The sequence below is a fragment of the Ostreococcus lucimarinus genome, chromosome 2 (assembly GCF_000092065.1).
Source record: "Ostreococcus lucimarinus CCE9901 chromosome 2, complete sequence".
Lineage (NCBI taxonomy): Eukaryota > Viridiplantae > Chlorophyta > Mamiellophyceae > Mamiellales > Bathycoccaceae > Ostreococcus > Ostreococcus sp. 'lucimarinus'.
In genome coordinates this window covers 517811-542639 of record NC_009356.1, presented here as the reverse complement: position 1 = coordinate 542639, position 24829 = coordinate 517811, and the positions used below count along the sequence as shown (strand labels likewise).

At 46.0% G+C, this 24829-nt stretch overlaps 12 protein-coding genes across 12 annotated transcripts; 7 read left to right on the top strand and 5 right to left on the bottom strand.

The window, feature by feature from the left end:
- Positions 1-51: 51 nt before the first annotated feature.
- On the bottom strand, positions 52-3419 carry Swr1 (Swr1-Pie_related helicase; the record flags this gene model as incomplete). Its single annotated transcript, XM_001416137.1, has 5 exons — positions 52-2483; positions 2532-2598; positions 2647-2806; positions 2862-3292; positions 3348-3419. 5 exons carry the CDS (start codon positions 3417-3419, stop codon positions 52-54), a joined length of 3162 nt encoding a protein of 1053 aa, XP_001416174.1.
- A 583-nt stretch (positions 3420-4002) lies between these two features.
- On the top strand, positions 4003-4392 carry If4E (eukaryotic translation initiation factor 4E; the record flags this gene model as incomplete). Its single annotated transcript, XM_001416385.1, has 1 exon — positions 4003-4392. One exon carries the CDS (start codon positions 4003-4005, stop codon positions 4390-4392), a length of 390 nt encoding a protein of 129 aa, XP_001416422.1.
- Positions 4393-4761: 369 nt separating this feature from the next.
- Positions 4762-10014, top strand: Cut1 (Separase, putative; the record flags this gene model as incomplete). Its single annotated transcript, XM_001416384.1, has 1 exon — positions 4762-10014. One exon carries the CDS (start codon positions 4762-4764, stop codon positions 10012-10014), a length of 5253 nt encoding a protein of 1750 aa, XP_001416421.1.
- Positions 10015-10107: 93 nt separating this feature from the next.
- On the bottom strand, positions 10108-11292 carry Utp6 (U3 snoRNP protein Utp6p; the record flags this gene model as incomplete). The annotated part of the gene is made up of 1 exon (XM_001416136.1): positions 10108-11292. The coding sequence occupies one exon, from the start codon at positions 11290-11292 to the stop codon at positions 10108-10110; it is 1185 nt and encodes a 394-aa protein (XP_001416173.1).
- A 355-nt stretch (positions 11293-11647) lies between these two features.
- IleS (Isoleucine-tRNA synthetase) lies at positions 11648-15425 on the top strand (the record flags this gene model as incomplete). Its single annotated transcript, XM_001416383.1, has 8 exons — positions 11648-11698; positions 11754-11830; positions 11881-11956; positions 12005-12110; positions 12163-12329; positions 12378-12422; positions 12476-12541; positions 12603-15425. The coding sequence occupies 8 exons, from the start codon at positions 11648-11650 to the stop codon at positions 15423-15425; spliced, it is 3411 nt and encodes a 1136-aa protein (XP_001416420.1).
- Positions 15426-15442: 17 nt separating this feature from the next.
- Ardh (arogenate dehydrogenase, putative) lies at positions 15443-16408 on the bottom strand (the record flags this gene model as incomplete). Its single annotated transcript, XM_001416135.1, has 1 exon — positions 15443-16408. One exon carries the CDS (start codon positions 16406-16408, stop codon positions 15443-15445), a length of 966 nt encoding a protein of 321 aa, XP_001416172.1.
- Positions 16409-16591: 183 nt separating this feature from the next.
- On the top strand, positions 16592-18607 carry Kea1 (potassium:hydrogen antiporter, putative; the record flags this gene model as incomplete). Its single annotated transcript, XM_001416382.1, has 1 exon — positions 16592-18607. The coding sequence occupies one exon, from the start codon at positions 16592-16594 to the stop codon at positions 18605-18607; it is 2016 nt and encodes a 671-aa protein (XP_001416419.1).
- A 122-nt stretch (positions 18608-18729) lies between these two features.
- Positions 18730-19254, bottom strand: VatL (vacuolar type H+-ATPase proteolipid subunit; the record flags this gene model as incomplete). The annotated part of the gene is made up of 2 exons (XM_001416134.1): positions 18730-19130; positions 19191-19254. 2 exons carry the CDS (start codon positions 19252-19254, stop codon positions 18730-18732), a joined length of 465 nt encoding a protein of 154 aa, XP_001416171.1.
- Positions 19255-19529: 275 nt separating this feature from the next.
- On the top strand, positions 19530-21120 carry Hda2 (histone deacetylase; the record flags this gene model as incomplete). Its single annotated transcript, XM_001416381.1, has 3 exons — positions 19530-19589; positions 19641-19718; positions 19795-21120. The coding sequence occupies 3 exons, from the start codon at positions 19530-19532 to the stop codon at positions 21118-21120; spliced, it is 1464 nt and encodes a 487-aa protein (XP_001416418.1).
- Positions 21121-21697: 577 nt separating this feature from the next.
- On the top strand, positions 21698-22074 carry SUFE (conserved protein probably involved in Fe-S center assembly; the record flags this gene model as incomplete). Its single annotated transcript, XM_001416380.1, has 2 exons — positions 21698-21778; positions 21826-22074. The coding sequence occupies 2 exons, from the start codon at positions 21698-21700 to the stop codon at positions 22072-22074; spliced, it is 330 nt and encodes a 109-aa protein (XP_001416417.1).
- Positions 22075-22226: 152 nt separating this feature from the next.
- Spt4 (Transcription elongation factor SPT4) lies at positions 22227-22692 on the bottom strand (the record flags this gene model as incomplete). The annotated part of the gene is made up of 4 exons (XM_001416133.1): positions 22227-22285; positions 22332-22387; positions 22436-22527; positions 22579-22692. 4 exons carry the CDS (start codon positions 22690-22692, stop codon positions 22227-22229), a joined length of 321 nt encoding a protein of 106 aa, XP_001416170.1.
- Positions 22693-23040: 348 nt separating this feature from the next.
- Positions 23041-24737, top strand: SgpL (Sphingosine-1-phosphate lyase; the record flags this gene model as incomplete). Its single annotated transcript, XM_001416379.1, has 3 exons — positions 23041-23069; positions 23123-23725; positions 23771-24737. 3 exons carry the CDS (start codon positions 23041-23043, stop codon positions 24735-24737), a joined length of 1599 nt encoding a protein of 532 aa, XP_001416416.1.
- Between the last annotated feature and the right edge of the window lie 92 nt (positions 24738-24829).

Sequence of the window (24829 nt, the reverse complement as noted above, 5' to 3'; positions counted from 1 at the left end):
TCGAAGCATCACTCTGAGAGTTTCTCACACTCTCGCATCGGTTTCTCACACTCAACTTTGTGCAGCGCACTTGAGGAGCGCATACTTTTCAACTGGTAAGAGTGCTTGCAGGTCAAACGTATCTTCACTCTGTAGTTGTGATTTGTAGTGTTCGTCTACAGTATTTTCAGTCGTGTGGGCGGCAGCGCTCTCCCCTAGCGCTGCAACATCATGTATTCGTTCAAATCTTTTTTGCTCAAACATAGCCTCATTTTCCAAAGTCTCACCAGAGACAGCATGTTGTTGCGAATGTGCCTGCTGTGTACTGAATGACGTCGTATTGAAATTGCCCAATTGGATCGCCATGTTGTCTAATTCACGTTTCTGGACCGCTTTCTGAAGTATACTCTCTTCAATTGTCCCTTCGCTTATCAAACGGTAAATATGCACTTCCCGCGTCTGACCGATACGATGGCAGCGATCTTGAGCTTGCTGGTCCATCGCCGGATTCCAATCAGAATCATAAAAAATAACGGTGTCTGCTCCTGTTAAGTTGATACCAAATCCGCCGGAACGTGTTGACAAAATAAAGACAAAAAGTCTTTTATCGCTATTGAACCGTTGCATGAGTAACTGGCGCTGCTCAGCACCGGTGCTACCATCAAGGCGACAATATGTGTAGCCGTGCAAGTTCAGAAATGCTTCTAATACATCCAGCATTTTTGTCATTTGGGTGAATATCAATGCTTTGTGACCGTCCTGTTTCAGCTTTCGGAGTAGTGTTGCCAAAATCTGCAATTTACCGCAATCGAACTGTACTAAGCGTTTATCTGGAACGAACATACTTTGCCTGGCGACGAATTTCCTGATTGGGGCCATAAGACCGAGAGCGCATTCTTCAAATCGACCACCACTAGAGTGTGTTGATTCATTGAGAGACCATACGGATGGCGTTGTTGATCTCACATTTGGGATAATAAATGTGAAGCGAATCAAATTATCTATGACAGCTGAGTCTTCAAACCAAGCTAATTGGCCAATTCTACCGAACTGTGATAGATGTTTTGTTTTGGGGAATATAGTTGTTGCGTAACGTGTATGTGCCGTGATATTGGACAGTAGAGCTTGAGCGGCATAAAATGATAGACTTGTCGCTTGAAATGTTGTGCGTTCGGCTCGTACTTCTGATAATGGAAGCACGATATTTTCCATGAAAGAAGTGCCGACATTATGCTGTTCTTCAATTCGATCTCGCGATCTATAGCGGTTCAATTCTTTTCCATTGCCGGCCACATTTGGTCCACTGAGTCGAAGATTAATCCCGCATCTTGCCGATTTGAGGCGCGCACTCGTGAGCAACACGAAATATGATAGCCAACATACATGTTTCACATCAAATGGACTACATATCTGCCTTCCGGCGAACAAGTCTGGGTGATTGCAAACCTTTCTAAGCTGCATGAGACAGTTCATCACACCCATGACGTTCCCGCTTGCTAGTGTCCTGAGTGTGTTGTTAGAGGATATGTACTCCTCGTACAGGCGCCTTTGCCGGCGGGATAGGACGCATTTCACGATGTGTTCGTGTTTCTCTGGAAGCGTCTTTTCGACGTCCATTTTCAACCTACGCAAAATAAATGGTCGGAGGATAGAATGTAGACGGGTAACTATCAACTCATTTACCGACTGAGTGCCGTCCACCATAGCACTCATTGGATTCGCAAACCAGTCTTTGAATTCAGAGTGAGATCCAAATAAGTCTGGCATCAGAAAGTGCATCAGCGCCCACAGTTCCATCAATTCATTCTGCAGTGGAGTGCCAGTGATCAAGAGCCTACGCTTCGTACTAAAATTTAAGAGTACTTGCCAACGCTGTGATCGCCAATTCTTTATCATGTGGGCCTCATCCAGTATTAGATACTCCCAATTTTTACGTCGAAAGATACTCTGATCCTGAGTAACAATGCGATAAGAAGTTATGCAAACGTGGAAACTATTCGGCTTACTCCACCCATGCCGCTTCAAACGCCTCTCGCGAACAGAACCAAAATAGGTGAACACTTTCAAAGCTGGGCACCACTTCTTAAATTCAACCTCCCAGTTGAGCATAACAGATGTGGGTACAACAATCAAGTGTGGTCCCCAGTTTCCAAACTCGGTCGCGAGCATAGAAAGAAGAGCGATAGTCTGAATAGTTTTACCCAAGCCCATTTCATCTGCCAATAGTACGTTCAAATTATTGATATAGCAATTTCTTAACCACCTGACACCCTCCAGCTGATAGTCACGTAAACTATGTTTGAGCAATGAAAAGTCTAGTATATCAGTAGAAGAACAGTTACTCCTAGTCTGAACAGAAAGGTTTGATCCACTGCCAATAGAAGGTTCAATGTTATGTTTTTGCTCTGTGCGTACGTTTCCACCGTAGCAAGGAAAAGGCTGATTTGTATTCAACTTTGCGGCGAGTCGCGCTGAGTAGGCTTCTGTGACCTTGACGAGCTCATCTACTGATATGTAAGGCGTGAAATTTCTGACAGGTGTAAGTTTTATACCTAACTGTGCGTCGAGCTTCATCTTCTGCGCTTGTGCGTCGGCTGCTTGGCGTTGCAACGACAATACCTAAACGCCATCTGAGTTGATAAAAAAGCGGCAAATTTCGAAGCATACCTTGTTAGCCTTGTTCCAAAATGTGAGAATAGACCCTGCGATTGCTTTTGCCGTCTTACGGGCTAGTACTAATTCTTCGTGTGCCTTTTTCATGTCGGTTTGAACTTCTCGTTTACGAATTTTTGAAAGTGTTGTTGCCACCTTCAAAGCCGAACGTTTCCTAGCGTCAATTATTTATTTAAAACGTGAGATTGTCGGGTTTTAGAATTCCTTACCTCCATTTTCGCTCTCGCGAAAAGTCGCCTGAAAGCCAAGACATTTCCTCCAACGTGTGAAGCCAGTGACTTTTCGTTTTCGTTGGCTCTGGAAAATGTGGGAGTGGTTTTGTCGATTCCGTCTTGTGCAACAACTTTTCGAAGCTACGTATTATGTTCTCTTCACTGGTGATTTCAGCTGCGATGGATACCGCTTCGTTGTACGCAACAGTATTGTCAGCTACTGCCTGGGGCTCCACTTTTAAGGAGCGCAAGGAAACTGTTGGTTGTCGAGCTGCCCCTGTTTCCCTCGACTCTTGCTTCGTGTTGCCCCCTTTATCAATCGCGTGCTGAATTCCGTATCGAAGAAGTAGCTGATCTAGTGGAAGTTCTCCCTCCGCTTTTAATTCCAATAGCTCTGCTTTCTGCTCATCTTGAGTCACCATTGCCGCCTGTTAGTGAACGACCGTCATTGCTGGAATTGTTTGATGTACAGCGAAAGCTCACCTCCTCGTCGAAAGTGACCAAGTCATCCTCGACTTCACCCAGCGGCACGAACTCCTCGTCGCCCGGCGACATCTCGCGCGTGTGTTTGCACGGCGATGCAGAACTACGAGCGAACCGTGCGTGGGTTCGCGACGCGTCTCTCTTCGTTTATTTATTTTTATTATTTGTGTAAAATAAACACTTCGATGAAACCCTAATCAGTTGTGAGGAGTTCACGTTTGAGTACAGAGTGTGGTGTAAAAAGAGTTGGCAACGCAGGTCGTGTATGTCCCTTCTCGGGAAGATCCGACACTTGCGCTCGCCGCACCCCGTGTTTGCTCAGGAACGCTCTACAGCTACGTAGACCGCTACGCCACGCGCGCGTACACATATATCGTCAAATATCCCGGGCTCGTGCGAACCCGAGAGCGAACATGAGCGAGGGTTTCAAACAAATGACGAAGCACCCCCTCGAACACACGTGGACTTTGTGGTTTGATAATCCAAACGGGTGAGTCACATTCCATCAAATTAGTTATTCCGAATTGATGATGAAGCACACAGTCGCCAGAAGCAGACCACATGGGGACAAACACTTCGGAGTGTATATACTTTCAACACTGTGGAAGACTTTTGGTGTCTGTACAACAACATCCTTACACCTTCCAAATTAATCATGGGTACGGATTTTCATTTGTTCAAGGAGGGCATCGAGCCAAAGTGGGAAGATGAGACATGCGCAAAAGGTGGCAAATGGACATATTATGTCCCAAAGCAGAAAGATGGGGAAGAGCTTGACGAAAGTTGGTTGAATCTTCTTTTGTGTATGATTGGCGAGCAATTCAGTGAAACCACCGAAGTTTGCGGAGCCGTCATCAGTGTGCGGCAGAAGCAGCATCGAATCGCCTTGTGGACAAAGACAGCGTCAAGCGAACCTGAACAGGTAGCTATTGGTCGACATTTGAAAGACATTTTGGACATCCCTGAAAGTGAGAAAATCGGGTACATGGTACACGATGATGCCATTCGACTGGAGCGTAGGGCAAAGGATCGGTACACCGTTTGATATCGTTCAATTTACTCGAAAACAGGCGATTCAAAATCCCAACGTAGAAAGGCAAAGTTTGACATATCTTGCCACATTATATGTATGGCAGGTGGATGTGCTCCTCTTTTTTACTAAAGCGGAGATAACATGATTTACCCGAAAAAGTGGAAATATACAATATATAGTACTAGAGATTGTTAATATATGTTCTCACGCCAGTAAGCACCGGCTCTCGAACGAGAGAGATAACCGCCGAGAGCGCGCACCAGAGCAAGCGAGGGAATTCAAAAAAACAGCTCTCGGGCAACGCCGTCACTGCTGAAAGGAAGCAGCGAAAAAGAGAAAAGAATGGAGTTAGATATGCGCGAGTAGAGTACCACAGTCGGGATGGACTCGCACGCACAGATAGCAAGGCTTGTCCGTCAGTATTCCGCCGCGCACACTCAAGCAGAATACGGAAAAGCTTGTCTGAACTTTGAGGCTCTCACTACAGAAGCTTGCAACTTACTCATCAGAGTAGACCGATCGCAGTTGCAGACACTATCAGATCATCTTATGCAAGACATGTTTACTGCAGTACAAGACACGTTGAAGCTATTGGCTGGCACTTCGCTACAATCAAAGTCACAGCGTCAACGTTTTTTGGCAGCTGCTGAAAAACTGTGTGATGTGCTCTGGGTGTTGAGAAAACCTGGCGACGATGATAATATTTCTGGTCTGCGATATACTTTGATCCGAAGATTAGCCGCGTTACATGAAAATGACAAGACAATCCACAACTGCTGGGCGTTACTCAAAGATCTTTTTCAACAGTTGCGCACTGAGAACTTTGATCTATCTCAAGTAGAGAAAATTTGTGGCGAACGACGAGGAGATAAACTTTTTGTGACGATGGTTATTGGATTGGTTTTGAATTTGATCAGCGCGCTGATAGCAAGTCCAGATAGAAGGGAAATTCTGGTGGACGGTTATCTACAGGTATCAAACATCATGCAGCCTGTCCTCAAACTTGTTCTTGCTCAGTCTGGGGATTTCGCCGATAAATATGTTCGCAGTTTTACAAACAGTGCCTTGAAAGCTTTCATCGTGATATCAGGCTTGACTAATTCTTCTGAGGCCATGTATACGCGGCAGAAATTTGTTCAAGTCATACTCTTTTGTCTGGAAAACTCTACCTTTAACAAAGAATATTTGCTCCAAGTTTCGACGAAACTTGTATGCTATAGTAGCGCCAAGGATATCTCAAGAGAAACTTTGACGCGTATGCAAGCGCTTATGACGCAAGACATGCTCTTTTCAATTTATAAGCAGCTTATGCAGCAAGCGGTTAAAACAGATACTCAAGCTGAGGCCCTCCGACTTCTTGATACGATGTTGCCAAGTGCTGTTGAACCTTGGCTTCTTGTGACCCTAAAAACTGCACTTCATTTTACTCTGCGGTCCAATCAGAATGTTTTGTCGCGCGAACTGGCGTGCGCAAATGTTGAGCTTTCACGAGCATTAGAATTGGACCACCCTCAGTATTTGTTTCACACATTTTGTTTACTTGCACGAGAAGTCCAACGCTTTGCATATGATGCAGGTGCTGCAGACTTGAATTGCACCGCAGACTTCTTATGCCAAATACGACAGTTCGCTATAATCGGAGCGCAGCTTGCAGAGTATAGCCTGAAAATTGATACAACACCCCATGCTTTCTGTGCTGCATTGCCAAGTCTATGCTTATCAAACGCTCTGCTTGCCATTCAGCTCGAGACGAATAACTTGGAACACAAGTTCACACACGATTCGATTGCGATGCACACCTTGAGTCAACTCGTGCTTTTGAATGGCTTCAATACTTTAGCCACACGTAGATCTATCCACACGCTTGCACAGAAGTGCGCCGAGACAGGACACCAAGAAGCCGCAGAGGCACTTTACAGGACAACTTTGCGGTGTTGCGATCATTTGGGTGGTTTCGAAGCAAATGAAGTCAACACAAGCGGCGAAAGACATGGTCGAATCAAAACTCTATTCCACCACTTGCACAAAACGTCAAAAGAAAATGCTGTCAAACTCTTGTTAAGTGAATCGCATCACTACGGAACGTCTGAAATGCCTTTCAAAGCAATATTGGTACTTTATGCCGAAATCTCAACCAGCTTTGCAGGAAACAAGGAAACATTCAAACCTTTCATTCCCCAATTAGTAGAGCGTGAGAAAACTGTCGAGATATTGATCAGAATTATTGAGGAATGTCTATTTTGGGACAGTTCAAATATTTCCATGTGTTTGAGGCATCAGTTGAAAAGCGCATTGTTCACATTCGCAATCGAAGTGCTCAGTGATTGGCAAAAGTTGCGAATTAATTATAGCTCAGCGCATATCGCAGCTGTTTCTGATCTTCTCCAAGTTATGTTCCCTCCTGTGTCGCATGGATCTGGACAGTGTCGTACCCGCGCATGTGCGGTGTGTGGACAGTCGGGAATAATACAAGTGTATCATGATGTCTTACTGAAAGTTGCGCGCGCAATTGATGCTGAATACTTGCGCCTAGCGGTTTCAATTGAGTTCGCATGTCGTACTGCGTTAGCTTTGATCAGCATCAACGAAAGCGGAGCTTTTAAACATGCACAAATGTTTATCCAGGAAGAAATCAGTTTGCACGAGTTGGAAAAATTTTGTCGCGTGTTTGAAGAGCACTTGAATGCAAAAAGTTCAGACGGTGTTCGACGCATGTTCGAAGCTATACAAGACATTTGCGAGAAGTTGAATACCTTAGGTTCTACTCATTTATCAAACAGGCTAAGACATTTCATTTGTCCGGAGACAACAAGCCATGTTGCTGCTATTCTTCTGGCACCAATTCCGGCGCCATGTCTACTACTATCGCTTCATAGACATCGTCCGTGGCAGAGACGCATATCCAAAACGTGTAGCGCTCATCAGGGGAGATCCAAACTTCTTCTAGCAGGTGTTGCTGCAGAAAGAGGACATATTAGCGAGGCATTCTCTTATGTGGAAATTGCTCTTTCTTCCCTGCGAAATTGCCTCAGCTCCTACCATGACTCGGTGAAAGAGGTAACTGGAGAAGCAAGTATATGTGATCCAAAAGTTTCCTACTTTTTTGTGGTCGGGACTTACATATCAGCGCTCTGCACGAAAGCAACTATCTGCGCTGAGATAGGCATGGTGTCTTCCAGCCTGCACGCATTTGATGAAGCTTTGAAATTATCTCGCCGAGTATGCTCGCATGCGTTGCAAGGAGCTGTACACTTACGCAAGGCGGGTACTTATCAACGACTTGGAAGGTTGACAGAAGCTAGAGATGAGCTTTTGACTTATCATGAGGTTATCGATGGAGCCCTTTTCCGAAGAACGCAAGAAAGTATCTTCGATACCAGGATGGACGTGTATGCGAAGGTTTTATCTTCAATCATAGAGTGCTCGTGTTGTGAAAACGAGCATAAGTCCGAGTTTCGTGGTACGAACATATCACGAGTTAGAGAAACCATAGCCGAAATATCTGCCGTTGTGCATAGAAGGGCAGAGTCACGTGGGTGTCAGGTGAATGCGCATGTTGACCATTTACAACACTCACTTTGTGCCTCGTTGTTGGGTCCTTTTCGCTCAATTTATGCGAGGCTATTATATCTTGGAGTTCTAACACCTTCGGACGATCCAGATACAGATACATCATTTTCACTCCTGGGGGCTCTGTTGAAAGATTGTCGGAATTATGAGCCAATTTTGGTTGCTCTCTCACTTTCATGTGAACTGAAGCTTGACTTTTCAATAGTCCTTCCACTTGATATGCCTCGCCCGGGCTTGGATTCACGCTCTCCCGCAGTGTGCATGTCCATAGAAATGAGAAACAAAGTAATGGAGCTGTTATGGCGATGTCGTGACACTCCTATCATCCTTTGGGAACTACAGTCGAGACTTCTGTCGTTGATGATTTCTGATCACACACAAAGTCCCTGTAAAGTAGCAAGCGGATTACAAACTTGCTACGGAGCAGTCACAAGGAGTCAGTATCTAGCTTTACTGACGCTCAAAACCGTCAAGTGGCTACAGTGCGACGAGGCTTTCGTTCGGAAGATGAGAAAGATGAAATGCGATCAATTTCCTCAGTTTGCGTCTGCAGTCCAGTGTCTTCAAGTATCTCGTGAAGAAATCGCTGAACTTGCTGGTGTAGACAATGCCTTGGGAGAAAAATGTCGACAGACAGCGATCACGGGTTCACCGGTGCTGACAATAGGGATAGTGAAGTGCACTCACACCGACAACGATAATCGCCGCGACAAACTGATCATCTCCAGAGTAAGTGGCGTCGACGGATCTGCGCTTTGTGTTCAAATCGCCAACCCATTTCTTAGCGAAATATTTCATAACTTTTCACGGATCATCAAAGAACAGAAAAATCTACCTACTTCGGTGGACAGCAGAAGTTCAAAAATTGTCTGGTGGGAAAAGCGACTTCAACTTGATGCTAGCCTCCGCAAGATACTTTCTCAACTTGACATAGACGTACTTGGTGCGTGGAGGGTTCTATTACTTGGTGATTTAGTGCTGCAGCAACAACAACAACTTCGAGATTTATACGATGAACTCATGTCTAGACTTCGGATTCTTGCATCAAAGCTAGATTTACAGCTTGTTGCATCAGCTTCGCAGCTGCTCCGGCTACTTATCCATGGCTTAGATTGCATGACAGACGACGAGTTCAGGCTCGCACTTTCGTCTCTTCTGTTGAATCCATGCGAACATAAATCAGCTCCAGTGTGCCTAGTTTTATCTTCTGATAAACAAAGCGTGTTACAGAAAATATCCACGTGCGAACATGTTGCTGACATGGTCACTTTTGCGCGGAAATATCTGGCTGAACTGAAGAGAACTACTTCTCTGACAAATGCTGGTTGCTTTTTGCAGCGGAGTGCTGTCATTGTTTCACTTGACGATGTCACGCGACATTTCACCTGGGAATCTCTTGATTCTTTAAATAATCAGCGCATATATAGAACGCCCTCAGTTGCTATCGCTCAAAGTATCGCTGATTTCCAGAGCAACACAAGACATGCAAAGAATATTAGTAGTACTTTTTTTGTTTTGAATCCGACTGGCGATCTACTCGGCACACAGCAACAGCTTGAACCTTTGCTGACAAAAGCAGGGTGGGATGGTGTCAGCGGAACGTCGCCTACCGCAAGTGAATTGATCCAATCACTCCAGAGCTTTGATTTCTACCTTTATTTCGGTCATGGTGGAGGACAAGATATTTTGAAGACGGGCTCCTTCCAGGATGCTTCAATTTGTACTGCAACGGTATTAATGGGCTGTTCGAGTGGTGTATATGATATTATGGAGTGTTCATCACTATCTAGTATCTCTATGCTATATCTACTTGCTGGCGCTCCCATCGTGATAGCTAATATGTGGGACGTCACTGATCGCGACATTGATAGGTTCTCTTCGCGATTGCTAGAGCAGTGGTTATCGTACTCTATGAACGAATCTCCGGAGTTCCAATGTGCGAGTGATGCTGTACGAGTTGCACGATACGCGTGTCAGCTAAAGTACCTTGTTGGAGCGGCACCCATAATTTACGGAGTACCCACATCGATATGTCGAACACAGGAACTGAAGTACCGATGTTGAACTGGTAACACGTGACTGCACGACTCTTATTTTCCAACTTCTGCAATGTGATTCTGTTTCAGATGGTAGGTATAAGCGGTGGTTATTTATGAGTCAATACATTCGGGCACTGAAAAAGTGCCCTTTTTGTAGAAATTCGTGTTCTTCAAAGTTGAAACATGTTATCATTGCGTGTGCGCCCTGCCTCTTTGAAAATCTTGTGTCCACACCAAGCGAATGCAGTACGAGCGCCTTGTTCAACATTTGCAAGGCTTTTTCTTCCACCGAATAATGGACACGTTTTAATAGGAAAGATAATTTACTCCAGGTACTGGTGCTGAGTTCAGATTCTTCCAGGGTCCGCCGGAGGGCATGAAGTTGGTTCACCATGTGCGCTGATACGTCGCGCGTACTAAGCAACTTATGCAAGCTGCGATAAGTAGCACGAGTTCGTTTCTTATGAAGAATAAAATTTGCTACCGTAGCTGTCTCTTGCTCGTATGCTATGCGTGATGCGAGCATGCGCTCGATTAGTGTACTAGCGTGATGTAGGCCCATGGCAGCACAGAGCATCCTCAGGCACAAGTTTGAATCTCGTTCTTGTTGAGACGCGCCCTTGTGAAAGACCAGAAATGCAATCGCGCCATCTTCAACCTTCAGTTGGATCCCACCCTTGCTACTCTCAGTCGCTTCGGTCAAACTTTGGGATAGTAGCGCCGCTTTCCGAGACTTGATGACGTTCGCATACATAATTTCCATCTTGAAGTAAGCTAACCAGATGTCGCCTTTTTCGGCGCAGTTTCGCAGCGCACGTTGCAAGATAGCTCGAGCAGCATTCACATTGAGGTTTTTCTGAAACTCGAAGGTTGCGGCATACAACCAAAGTCCAACGCTGTCGGTGTGATATCTCAGCGCTTTCGCAAGCACACGAGATAATAATTTGTTGCTACCATGCTTCTCGCAGTACTGTACAAATACGTACCAGAGATGAAGGCTCGAAGTATTTTGACGAACAGCGCGACCCAGGACTCGGCGTACGTGCTGTTGGACTGTCGATGCGAGAGCGTGATGTCGGCTCTTTCTCATTCGTAGCCGCAGCGTAGTCTCAAGAGCGAGCTCATACGAACTGTATGCAAGAAAAGCGCGTTCACTGGAACCACGCTGCCGTGCCAGCGAATTCTCATGTTTGGAGCGCGTTGAAAATATATGCTTACGTTCCTGCGGTGTGATGATACCAGCGAGTTCTAGTTTCATCAAATCTTGCGATGCGCGCTCCAGCACCATGCTCGTATCGCCCATAGCTCGTCGTCCCTCGCTGACGACAGGTGTGGCGGCGGGCGCGCGCGTGTTACAGGCACAGAACAGGTAGATCTGTACTGTACTAGTTACTATAGTTAGTTCGCGGTGTGTGGGTGAAGAAGATGGATTTTCTGTGTAAGTACGAAGGATGTTGTTTTTTCATGATGGCGTTTTCAGGCTATACCATGTAGATTTGTGGCTACAAGTCGAAAAATACGAACAGTAATAAATACCTCGGAAGGGCCAAAACCTCAACGCGGTGTACACAAAGCCCTCCTCACGAAGCGGCACGGCTTCAAGACGACGAAAACTTCGACAGCAGCTTTCAAAGGAGCTTTCTGCGTCATCGCCCAGAATGACGTTATATGAGGTCGTCGAAGGGCAGCAATACTCTTTTCCCGACGAAGTGCGAGACCCAACGAAACGCTGTAAACTGCGCCAAATTCACGCACTCGACGTAGGAGCTACGCATCTTGAAACTATGGGACGACATTGATGCGTTTGGCGAACAGCTACGCCGCACTGAGGGCAAACCCGAGTAAGTCTCGTTCTCCTCTCAAACTTCAACTGCTTGACTGATTTCTACAGGTTTGTCTTCTACGATGGTCCTCCGTTTGCGACTGGTCTTCCTCACTATGGCCACCTTTTGGCGGGTACCATCAAGGTTTGTGTTGCTTGGGACGTGTTCGACAGCAGTTTCATCCGATTATAGGATATCGTGACCCGATTTGCATCTACAACTGGGAAGCACGTCGTGAGACGCTTCGGCTGGGACTGCCACGGCCTACCGGTGGAGCATGAGATAGACAAAAAATTAAGTGCGTTTGTTTCTGAAAATACGAACATCGTATTCACACTGTCAAATTTCAGAAATTGGTGGGAGAGAAGACGTTCTTAAAATGGGTATCGGAAACTACAACGAAGAGTGTAGAAGTATTGTCCTTCGGTATTCTGCAGAGTGGGAGAAAACAGTTAAAAGAATAGGCCGATGGATCGACTTCGAAAATGATTACAAAACGATGGATCCAAACTTCATGGTACGTCTTCTGGTAGTACAAGTAGCATGTTCTTATTGCGTTGCGCAGGAAAGCATATGGTGGGTTTTCAAGTCATTGGACGATAAAAAACTGGTATTAACTTCCTTCACGTGATGATGTAGCCCATTTTTAAAACGCTTCGGTAGATTTACAAGGGATTTAAAGTTATGCCATATTCTACTGCCTGTAACACCCCCCTATCAAACTTTGAGGCTGGCCTGGACTACAGAGATGTGTCTGACCCAGCGGTTATGGTAAGCTCGTCTATTTCAGCTTGGTATTGTGAAATCATATTCTGCGCAGATTGCGTTTCCAGTCGTTGGCTGTGAACTTGGAGCGTCGCTTGTAGCGTGGACAACAACTCCATGGACGCTTCCGTCAAACACAGCGCTATGTGTCAATCCAGAATTACAATACGTTTACCTTAAGGACCCAGAAGGCAATGTTTATATCGTGGCCGAGGCTCGCATGGAAAGCTTACCTCATGCAACAAAAAAAAGCAAGGGAATTACTAAGGTTCTAAACGATGAGTGGTGCATTTTAAAATCAGTCAGTGGTCGTTCACTTTCAGGTTTGAAGTATAAACCGATATTTGACTGGTTTGAGGGTTCTTTGGGACCAAAAGCGTTCACTGTGTGTTGTGATTCTTATGTGACAGATGACTCAGGGACGGGTGTTGTGCATCAAGCTCCCGCGTATGGTGAAGATGATTATCGTGTGTGCATTGAAAATAATGTTCTCCAAAAAGATGACGCGCTTCCTGACCCGGTGGATGCGAATGGGTGTTTTATGGAACCAGCGGCCCAACCGTACATAGGCATGTACATCAAAGATGCTGATAAACTACTAATTCAGCAGGCGAAAGAATGTGGTCGTCTGATTGATAATGCGAGAATTGTGCACTCTTACCCTTTCTGCTGGCGTTCAAGAACGCCTCTCATCTACAGGGCAGTGGCCTCGTTTTTTGTGAAAGTAGAGGAGATCAAAGAGCGACTTGTCGCAAACAATTTGCAAACTGAGTGGGTGCCGACATACGTGAAAGAAAAACGTTTCCACAACTGGCTTGAAAGTGCACATGATTGGTCAATATCTAGAAATCGATATTGGGGGACACCCATACCTGTGTGGTCCTCTCCATCTGGTGATGAGACTATTGTGGTGGGTTCAATTGCAGAGCTTGAGAAACTAACTGGGAAAGTTGTGACCGACTTACATCGTCATTTCATTGACCATCTTGAAATACCATCGAGTCGCGGTCCAGAGTTCCCACCACTTCGTCGCGTCGAAGATGTTTTTGATTGTTGGTTCGAAAGTGGAAGTATGCCATATGCCCAACAACACTATCCGTTTGAGAATAAAGAAAGGTTTGAAAGCGCTTTTCCAGCAGACTTTGTAGCAGAGGGTCTAGATCAGACCCGAGGTTGGTTCTATACTCTGATGGTGCTTTCAACTGCTTTGTTCGACAAACCTGCGTTTAAAAATTTGATTTGCAATGGTCTGGTACTGGCTTCAGACGGGAAGAAGATGTCCAAGTCACTGAAGAATTATCCTGATCCGAACACCATCTTAGACAAGTACGGAGCAGATGCTCTTCGCTTATATCTGATTGATAGTCCTGTTGTGCGAGCTGAACCTCTCAGGTTCAAAGAGGAGGGTGTTTTTGGAGTCTTGAAGGATGTCTTCTTACCTTGGTACAATGCGTATCGCTTTCTCGTGCAAAACGTTCGTCTTCTTGAGGAAACCGCATCGATCCCTTTTACACCGAGTGAAGGAGAGCCGACGTCAAAAAACGTGCTCGATATATGGATACTGTCTTCAACCAACTCGCTCGTACAATTTGTCACCGAAGAGATGCATAGCTACAGGTTGTACACCGTTGTGCCAAGGCTGATTTCTTTTATAAGTCAGTTGACTAATGTATACGTTCGTTACAACCGGGGTAGGTTGAAAGGAAAAGACGGCGGGGACGAGTCAAGATGTGCCCTGGACGTGTTGTTCAACGTCCTTCTCACTATATGCAAGACAATGGCTCCGTTCACACCTTTCTTTGTGGAAAATATGTACCAGAACTTACGCCGTTGTCTGCCAGAATCAGAGGAAAGTATTCACCTCTGTGAATTCCCTCGGTTCAATCAAAGCTCCTCCCCTCGCATCGAGAGCTCCGTCTCAAAGATGCAGGCTGTGATAGAGACCGTTCGAGCTGTACGCGAACGTACCGGAAAGCCACTGAAAATGCCTTTATCAGCAATAACGATTGTCGACTCTGACACTGAGTTTCTTGAGGACTCGCAGAACGCACTTCTATCATACTTGAGAGATGAGCTGAATGTGAGACGTGTGGAGGTGAGCTCCGACCCGGCAAAGTTTGCGACGCTAAAAGCCGAACCTAATTTTGCCGCGTTGGGTAAACGAGTAGGCAAGTCCATGAAAGAAATTTCACAAGAAATCAAATCATGGGATCCGTTCAAAATTGCGACTTTTCAGAGTGGCAAGTCAACCGTAATTGCAGGTCATGAACTTACTTCTTCGGATATCATCGTTAAGTATCATTTCAATCATCAAGAGGATGCTAACGTAGCTTATGCTACAGTGGACGATGGAGGTATGGTCATACTGGATCTAAGCGTCGACAGTTCTATTTTGTTCTCAGCATCTGCTCGCCTGCTTGTGAACCGTGTCCAAAAGCTACGTAAAAGTGCTGGACTTCGTACAAACGATCAAGTTCAAGTGCTTTACACTATTACGGGAGACGGCGACGAAGAATTCATCCACCAAATGCTGGACTCTCAAGGTGACTATATTTCTAAGTCTCTAGGTTGCATACCAACCATAGAGAAAGATGACGGACACGTTGTGTTTGGCCGGGACAATTTTGAGATATCATCGGCACTTTGTATGAATATAAGCGTTGTTCGACCAAAGATCAAAATGGATAGTGTCAGTGTGCAAGGTTCTTCGAAAGTGGACGAGATCGAGGCTATTTTAAGTGCACGTGAATACTGCACTGTCGCTGGCGAATTATTTCGCGGTGAAATGAAAGACATTTCCCTCAATGGAGCAACGGTTTGTCTCTCTTGGAGCGATCGCCAGTGTTAAATAATATGCAAATCCTCTCAACTTTCCTCAAATATATCGTTTCGTATGCGTTCATGCAGACGATCGAATAACTCACCCTTCACTTTTGTAAATGCAAGCTCAAGTCGAGAAAGCTCAGCAGTTGCATTTTTGTTATACATGAATAACCCATAATAGAGTTCAAACGAATCGTTGTAGGTATTGTCGACAAGTGATAGGAGTGATTCAAAACCCTTCGTGCTAATCGTTGTTTCTGTAAGCTCCATCGTACCGAGCATTCGGCCCACTGTATGGGTTATGAACTGAGAAGAGGCCGCTTGGCGATCATGTTCTTCACACGACATCTCCACCATTCGACAGCCAGCAGCCTCAAAAATTCCAAGGAGTCTCGCGCAGCGTTCTTCTCTGCAAGGTTCGGTCCCAATTCGAACCTTATCGAAAACGAGAGGCAAGTCTCTCCAACCGTGCTTGCCGCTATCCGGACCAAACATCGGGTGCAAGCACAATATATCAAAATCAGGTGGTAAGAGTTGCTGGAAAAGTTGCTTTGGAAACTGTTTCACTGATAGCACATCACAAAAAAGAGTACTTCTTTTGAGTCTCTGTAGAGGGAAGTTCCTCAGAGTCGCGTCAGTAGACAGTATACTCGTGCAGACAACCACAACGTCTGGATGCTCCTCACAAAAGTCATCGGCATCTCGGTAGAATCTAACTCGCAGATCTTTGGCTATGTCTGAATAGTTGCCTCGCGATGTAGCTATCACTGTATGTCCTTGATCGACGAAGTGCTTCGAAAGAAATTGCCCGAAGTTGCCGAAGCCTATAATGCCAATTTTCAACTTTATTTTATGTTCCCTCATCCGTTGCTTGTTCTCGCCGTCAAAAGGCTGCGCCGCGTCTAAGGCTCTTACTCCCTTCAAAGCCGTCCTCGTTCGAGCCGTACGAATACGTCCAAGTCGTGAGAATACACGTGACGCTGGCGGACCGTGGCAGCGTACGATCATGTGTAAAAGAATTACCTATGTTTCACACAAGGCGTGGGTGTGAAGGCCGCCGATGTATATCATGATCTAAATGTACCAAGGTTTTCTTGCGAAAGGAAAGGGTGCGATCATGGTTCACGTAGATATAGATTTTCATATATTACGCGGAATTATGCTATATTTCGCGGATTTTATACTAGTATAATGTTAATGGCTCACTTGTCTCTATATTTTTCTCTGTGGAAAATCTACTTTCGTCTCCGAGTCGAAAATTTCGACGATCGCTTGTGTCGTTCAGGTTTCCGCGGAATAATTGCACGCTCGAGCGCTGCGCACAGTCGTGCTTGCAGCATGCAATGTTGGCGTTTGTGTTTCATCGTCGTACTAGTGCTTCCGGCGTGCGCACACGGACGTGGTACGTTTGCCCGTCAGTTGCTGGACAGTGAACTCGCTGCCGCGGATACCGACAAGGAGCGAGTCTTCAACAAGACTATCGCGGCCCAATTCAACACACTTTTACAAAAAGAGTTCGAAGACGAGGAGACGGCGGTACATGGAACAGCAACTGGTGCAGGGAGAAGTTTCAGTAATACCGTTCGAAGTGAAGGCGGAACACTGGAGACTGTCATTAGACTTCACAGGCCACGCGGAGGAGAAGTAGCTACGGAACCTTCTGACGATGCCACCAGAGACCTGAAGGACGACGCATCTCATAAAGTTGTGGAGAGCGTATCAACACAACGAAATGAAGCAACAGTTGGAGAAACAAAGACACATATCCAGGCAGAAAAAGCTCTGGAACAGTTGAGTATGGAGGGGGCAGAAGATAGTCAACAGGCAAACAGAAGAGAAACCACGTTGCTGACGCAGCTCGTCGGTGTTAAACGCGATATAGATCGTGCGTTTGGAGCGAACAAGGAAAACTCCGAAGACGTTGACCGCTTAGTCGATGCCGCCGACAACGAGTTCGTGATATCCAATCCAAAGCGGGGAACGATGGAACTACAACAAGATTTAAGACTTATAAATGACCTTGTCATTATGCTCTGCTCAGCTGCTGCTGGTGGTTCTTTGTTTGCCCTTTTACAACAGCCGCTAATCACCGGTTATCTTGTTGCGGGTTCACTAGTTGGTCCTGGTGGGTTTGGCATGATAGTAGAACTAGTTCAAGTTGAGACCTTTGCCCAATTTGGTATAATTTTTCTTCTGTTTGGCCTTGGTCTAGAGTTTGACATCACGAAACTTCGACAAGTGCAAAGTGTGGCCGTATATGGTGGGTTTCTTCAAATGCTTCTTTCGATGCTCGTTTGCGGTGTAGTGAGTGACTTTGCCGGTGCATCTGCCAAAGAAGGAATATTTGTCGGTGCCTTTCTCTCCGTGAGTTCGACAGCTGTCGTCGGTAAGTGTTTGATAGAAAGAGACAATCTCCGAACGCTCTGTGGACAAATCACAATGGGGACATTGATTTTGCAGGACTGCACTATAGGCTTGTTGTTCGCACTTATACCAGTTCTTGCTAGTAGCCAGGGCTCCACACTTTGGAGCTTTGCGGGCGTTGTTGTGAAGATGATAATATTTGTGCTAGTATTTACACTCCTTTCTGGAATTATCACTAAACGAATATTCAGATTCGTAGCAGCTCACAGTGACGAGAGTTATCAATTAACGGGTGTTGCGTTTTGCTTGATCGTAGCCTGTGCCTCGGAGCGTCTAGGACTTTCCATGGAACTGGGTGCTTTCGTCGCTGGCGTCGCGGTGTCGGCGACGCCTTACGCCGATCAGACGCTCCATAGTCTCGAACCCTTTCGTAACATCTTTACGGCGCTTTTTCTAACATCGATTGGACTTATCATGAACCCATATTTCCTATGGTTACACTTGGACGTGCTGGTCATGTCAGTTTTCGCCGTAATTATATTTAAGACAACTTTGATCGCAGTAGTAGTGCGGGCGTTCGGGTATAATTTGTACACTAGTTTTACAGTTGGGGTATCTCTCGCACAAGTGGGTGAATTGTCTTTCGTTTTGCTTTCAAGAGCCTCTGGTGCAAACCTTGTTGAGAGAAAGCTCTATCTTCTACTCCTCGGAACTACAGCCCTAAGTCTGATTTTTACACCTACACTTTTTCGGGCAACGCCAAGCTTGTTAAGATTTGCAGCCGTGGCACGTTTTATAAGTAAAGATGAGTTGAGTGAAGAGCTTTCGTCTAGTAGCAAATAGACGTGCCGTCAAGTATGCAGAATCTAAGCATGCAAGATCAGGGGACGACTAGTCTGCAGTGATTTAGTTGAAAGCGTTTCCTCGCACTTCCGTATAATGCCGCGCTGCTGCATTTCATTTTGCTAGCTAGTTTGCACAAGAATCATACCAGAAATCAGTCCATACAGTGCAAGAGCTTCGGAGAAAATGAGAATCAAAATGGCGGGTGCAAACAGCCTTGGTCTTGTGACAATAGCTTGCGTTGAGCTCTCACCGATTACTCCAACTGTAATTCCGCTCGCGAACTGCGCCATACCACAACAAACGCCTGCACATAGATGCAGTAGACCACTGAATTCAGAGTAGCTTTCCCCAGCACTTGTAGCACTTGCTAAGATGATTATGCTCAGAACTAGTCCATAAATCCCTCGAACACCAGCCATGGCAACTGGTATTATCGCTTTTATAGTGACGGACGGACGTTTTGCGGATCCTCTGCACAGCCCGATCCCAGCTTGCGACGTACCATACGCAGCACCCAAACCTAGGCGTCAGAAGTATTAGTAAGTTTCGTTATCAAATCAAAGCACGATTGTAGACGTACATGATAGTACTAGACAAAATGTCGCACCCGCAAACCCGAAAAATGCACCCCGCGCGATCAACATTGGCCCATACGAGGACAAATGTGCGTACTCGACGTATGAAGCGCGACGTGCTCGACCTGGCAACTGTAGACACCAACTGGAGCTGAATTTGTCAGCGGCCTCTAAAGATACAATATATAGATTATTTGAAAGCTATGTTTCGCGCTTCGCGCAAGTCAAACTGGAAAAGGTTCTCGCCCGAAGAACTGCGAAACGCAGCCGCGCGACTACTGGACGCAACCTGGAGAGCGAACGCACACGCAACGCCATATCGTAGGGATCATTCTGGGACAGCGATGAAGAAGAAAATTGCATACTTTTATGACCAAGAAGTGGGAAACTTCTACTACGGACAGGTGAGAAACGAAGAGGGATCACGCAACAGCTTCTGATTGTTACGTTCGTAGGGACATCCAATGAAACCGCACCGTATGAGAATGACACATAATCTGCTCTTACACTACGATTTGTACAAAGACATGGAGGTACGTTGTTGCGATGATAGCGGTGGACTAGCCGTTGAAAATCACGTGTTCCATGATCTTGACTCTCCACGTGTAGGTGTTTCAACCCACGCCCGCGCAAGCCGATGACATGACGCAATTTCATAGCGACGAATACATTGAATTTCTACGCCTTGTCACCCCTGATAATCAGCATGAACACATGCGCCAGTTGAAGAGGTTCAATGTTGCTGAGGACTGCCCGGTATTTGACGGACTGTTCCGCTTCTGCCAACTGTACACAGGCGGCTCTGTTGGAGGGGCTGTCCGCTTGAATCATGGACTATCAGAAACTGTCATAAATTGGTCTGGCGGGCTTCATCACGCAAAAAAGAGTGAAGCAAGTGGGTTTTGCTATGTTAACGATATTGTACTTGCGATATTGGAGTTACTCAAGCAACATCAGCGGGTTTTGTACATTGATATAGATATTCATCACGGTGACGGGGTTGAAGAAGCGTTTTACACGACAGACAGAGTAATGACGGTTTCGTTTCACAAATTCGGCGAATATTTCCCAGGGACTGGGCACTTGCAGGACATCGGCCAACATGCTGGCAAGTACTATAGTGTCAACGTACCCCTAAAGGATGGAATAGATGATGAAAGCTACGAGCTTCTCTACAAGCCGTTGATGTCAAAAGTCATGGAGATCTATCAGCCCGATGCAGTTGTATTTCAATCTGGGGCAGACTCTCTTTCTGGAGACCGTTTGGGTTGTTTCAATCTGTCCATCAAAGGTCACGCAGAGTGCCTCAAATACATGACTACGTTCAACGTACCTTTACTTGTACTTGGGGGCGGTGGTTACACGATACGGAACGTAGCCAGATGCTGGGCATACGAAACGGGTTGCTTACTTGATCGAGAACTGGTAGATGCTATGCCACAAAACGACTACTCAGAATATTTTGGCCCAACTCACACACTGCATATCCAACCGAGCAACATGGAGAATCAAAATACTCGCGAATATCTTGAAGGGGTTCGAGCACATCTTTTGGAAAACCTGTCGAAGATGACCTGCAAACCCAGTGTGCCTTTCCACGAAGTACCACGTGATTCGACTAATACTCGTAATGTCAGTGTTGACGTCGAGCATATTAGCGAAAAGAGCGAAAAGGGCTTCTCAGCCAGCCTTGATAAATCTCAATACGAGAATGAGCGTCACGTCGCGGCTCTGCGTCGTCAACAAAGTATGGTTGTACGAGATGATATCCCGAGCTCGACGATCTCTATTATGGAGAACACACCGAGCTCTGAGAAGAGTCATGATTTACCGATATCGGCCACAGGTCTGCCGCAAACACATACTCCACGGAGCGACGAAGCAACGGCGATGACGATGTTCCCAAGCGTTTCGAATAAAAAAGAAGGAATTTAGCCACATCAGACTGGCGACGAGCTTCGTTCCGTCGCACGAATGTAATGTTTTGTTGTCTCCGCTTTTGTAATACTGTGGAAAAGTGATGCCTATCTGTTTTTCTAAAACGTTCTTTCTGCCCACTCCCTGCCGTATTCCAGCCACACACACACGCGCGAACGCGGGTGCTGGATAGCCACGTTGCTTGTTCCGGCGACTAGGGGTGTCTATGTCCATGTTGACGACACGTGTGAGCACGAACCAAACCACAGCCACTCCGAACACGAATTTCGCTCGCTTTAGGTGTCGACATACGGCACACGCACGTTTACGCACATACTTGACGAGAGTTAAGGCAATAGACCGCGAAAGTATGCCGGAGAGCCTATCAGCGCTGGTTCAGTCATTTCAAGCGGTATGGGCACGTTACTTTCGACGTTATCACAGGTTCACTTTCCAGGCTCGTCTAGGTTCCTGACCCCATGCAAAGATACCGGCAACTTTTGTTCATGGCAAAGGCCCTGAAGCCATTATCCACCGTGAGTTCGTTTTCGATATTCTCGATCGGAATTATATTCGTATCAACAGGAAGCTCTAGATGATCGTTACAAGGTATGTACTGCATACAACTGAATGGCCAACTCTGATACTTTTGCAGGTTCCGGGGTGTGTGTCGCAGGTACGCGTTAAACGCACTTTTTCATGACTATTTTTAAGCGTATGAAGGTTTGGATAGTGCCTTCTTTCAGAGGAGGTTTGGTCTATTACGAAGCGGAGTCAGATTCTCAGCTCACGAAAGGTTTAGCGGCACTGCTTATTAAAGGCTTGAGTGGAAATTCACCACAAGACATAGCAGAAGTGAAACCGGAATTCCTTGGGGAACTAGGTTTAAAAACGGCTCTGACGCCGTCTCGGACTAATGGACTCCTTAATATGCTCAATCTTATGCAAATGCAAGCGCGTAGCTTCATTTGATGCGTACTGAGTTCTACAAGTCCGTGTGTGTATGTGCGTGTGTGCGTGTGTGTGTCCTCGTGCAGTTCTCCAAGACTTGCTATCGAAATGTGACGCATACGAGTGCTGATGATGTAGAATACAAGTGTGATTCAAAATCAGCAAGATCCAAATCATCGAATGGACGTAGAACTATGCAAACTAAGGGCATAACAACCAGGAACACAGGTATCTGTTGCGTGATCAGCCAGGAGAGTCTCAACATTCAGCACAAGTACCTAGTCTTAGCCATTTGCCGACCCAGGACGCGCGTCCATCTAATAGTGACACCATCCTGAGGAATATTCAATGTGTAGAATGGAGAAGCGACTGATCATCGTACCCAGAATAATTTGACGTTGTTAGTTCAGATACACGATCCTTGTCCCCCTTCATGTTCAAAGTAACACAGTTTCCGCACCCGTTGTCGATGAACTTAAATTGTCCAGTTACTCAGTAGACAACGAATGTATGTGAGCAACTTACCTGCTCGTACGTCTGAACTAGCTTGCAATAAAGACAAGCGCGGGAGCCCTTGCCAAAGTTTAACGGAGCTTCAGCCAACTTTCGGACCTCAGATGCAGAACGGTTGGCGCCCATGTCGAGAACGGCGCGCGATGGCTTTCAGGTCTCTCCACAAACTGCGCGTCTGATTGCTTCGTGCAATGATACAGCTTCCTGAACGAAGGCGTACTAGCTCTAGCCTATAGCGACTACCTCTATCGCTCGGGGGTGGGAGAAGGAGGGTTTAGCTTTCCTACGACTACTCTATGGGTCTATATCATATGTAGCTGTAGACATAAGCATACTTTTGCAGTCGCCTCTGAAACTGAGAAACAGTAACTGTGTAACTGGAAGGCGCCGGCCCGCTACAACTACGATGATAGTTTTAGTAGTTCGCGCAAGTGTTCTGCATCGTAAGCCACCTAGTTTTCCTTCGTCCTGTTCATGCCATCTAATGTTACGTCACAGTCAACGTGTGCGGGTACTTTTTTCAAACTTTGTTTCCGCTCCTTGAACGTGGAGTCAGTCCAATATTGTTGGTTTGTGGACTCCTGATCTATATTCTCGCTACGGGCGTGTGCAAGATCCTCGACGGATTACTTAGAACTCAAAGACAAGATGTGGAGAAGCTCTTTCGATTGGCGCGAAGTCTACCGGGTGTGCGGAATCTCGTGGCGCGTTCTAAAGAGAAAATACTATCAGAAGTTGAAAGTGGTTTGAAGTCAGGAGTTTTGCCGGTACACAGGACTCAAGACTTGCCATGCGAGGGTCAATCTATTCATGAGATTCTAAAACAAGCAGATAAACTCAAAGGACACGACTGTAAGCACTTGTTTCACACCTCAAAAATGACCGGCACAGTATACGCAACGGAGCTCACCCATCGCGAGCTCTGCAATTCGATGTACTGTAATTTCGCCCATACGAATCCACTTCATGGTGATGCGTTCCCTAGCGTCGCACGAATGGAGTCTGAAGTTGTCAGTATGACCAGCATGTTGGTGTCGAATGATAGCAATTCAGAAATTTGTGGTGCTGTGACATCAGGTGGCACAGAAAGCATTCTTACGGCAATCAGGGCTTCTCGTGATTTTATGTGCTACAGCAAGCATATCTCTCGACCAGAAATGTACGTTTGAGTTATAAAATAAATAGTGCTGATCATGACAAACAGTTTTTATAGGATCGTGTCAGTTTCTGCGCACGCTGCAGTGTACAAGGCAGCTGAATATTTCAAAATAAACATCGTGCGCGTTCCCACAGATGAACATGGTCAAATGAACGTGGCTGCTGTAAAACGTGCACTCAGTCGTCGGACAATTTTGATATACGCATCAGCCCCAACTTACCCTCATGGGGTGATAGATCCGATCGAGGAGCTCTCTGATATAGCACTAGGTCAAAGGTGTTGCTTACACGTTGATGCTTGTTTGGGGGGCTTTATCCTACCGTTCTTGAGTGGGCGCGAGATTGAGAGTCACGTCCCAAAATTTGATTTTTCACTTGCAGGTGTTACATCTATGAGTTTAGACACGCATAAGTACGGCTACGCACAAAAAGGTTCATCGGTGGTGCTGTATTCAACATCTGTATTGCGTCAGTTTCAGTATACTTCAGTTGCTGACTGGACAGGAGGTCTCTACATTTCTCCAACCCCTGCTGGTTCACGGTCTGGAGGTTTAATTGCACAGACGTGGGCTGCCATGTTACATATGGGGCGCGAAGGATATTCAAGAGTAGCACACGAAATAATTGAGAGTGCGATTAAGCTCCGTAAAGCGGTGGCAGATACGGACGGTTTGGAGCTGATTGGGCGACACGCAACCATGGTAGTTGCGTGGCGTACAACTGATCGAACAAACAACGTTTATGTGCTCAATGATATATTATCTTCAAAAGGTTGGAGACTTGCTGTTTTACAGAATCCAAGCGCACTTCACTTTTGTATAACTCCAGCGAATATTTCGTCTGTTGATGCTTTGATTGATGATCTGAAACAAGCTGTTCAAACATCACGGACCCTTGATAAGATTCCCGGAGGCAAGGCGCCTATATATGGACTTGCTCACGGCTTGCCGGATAGAGGAGTAGTGAAAGAGCTCCTTCGAGATATACAAGATTTAATGCTACAAAATGTATGACAGCAGCACACCACGAGCACAGTTATTTTGGCGCATAGACTTTTTAGATGAAATTTCCATGCGCTGCTGCTTGAAGTTGGCTGGTATACAAT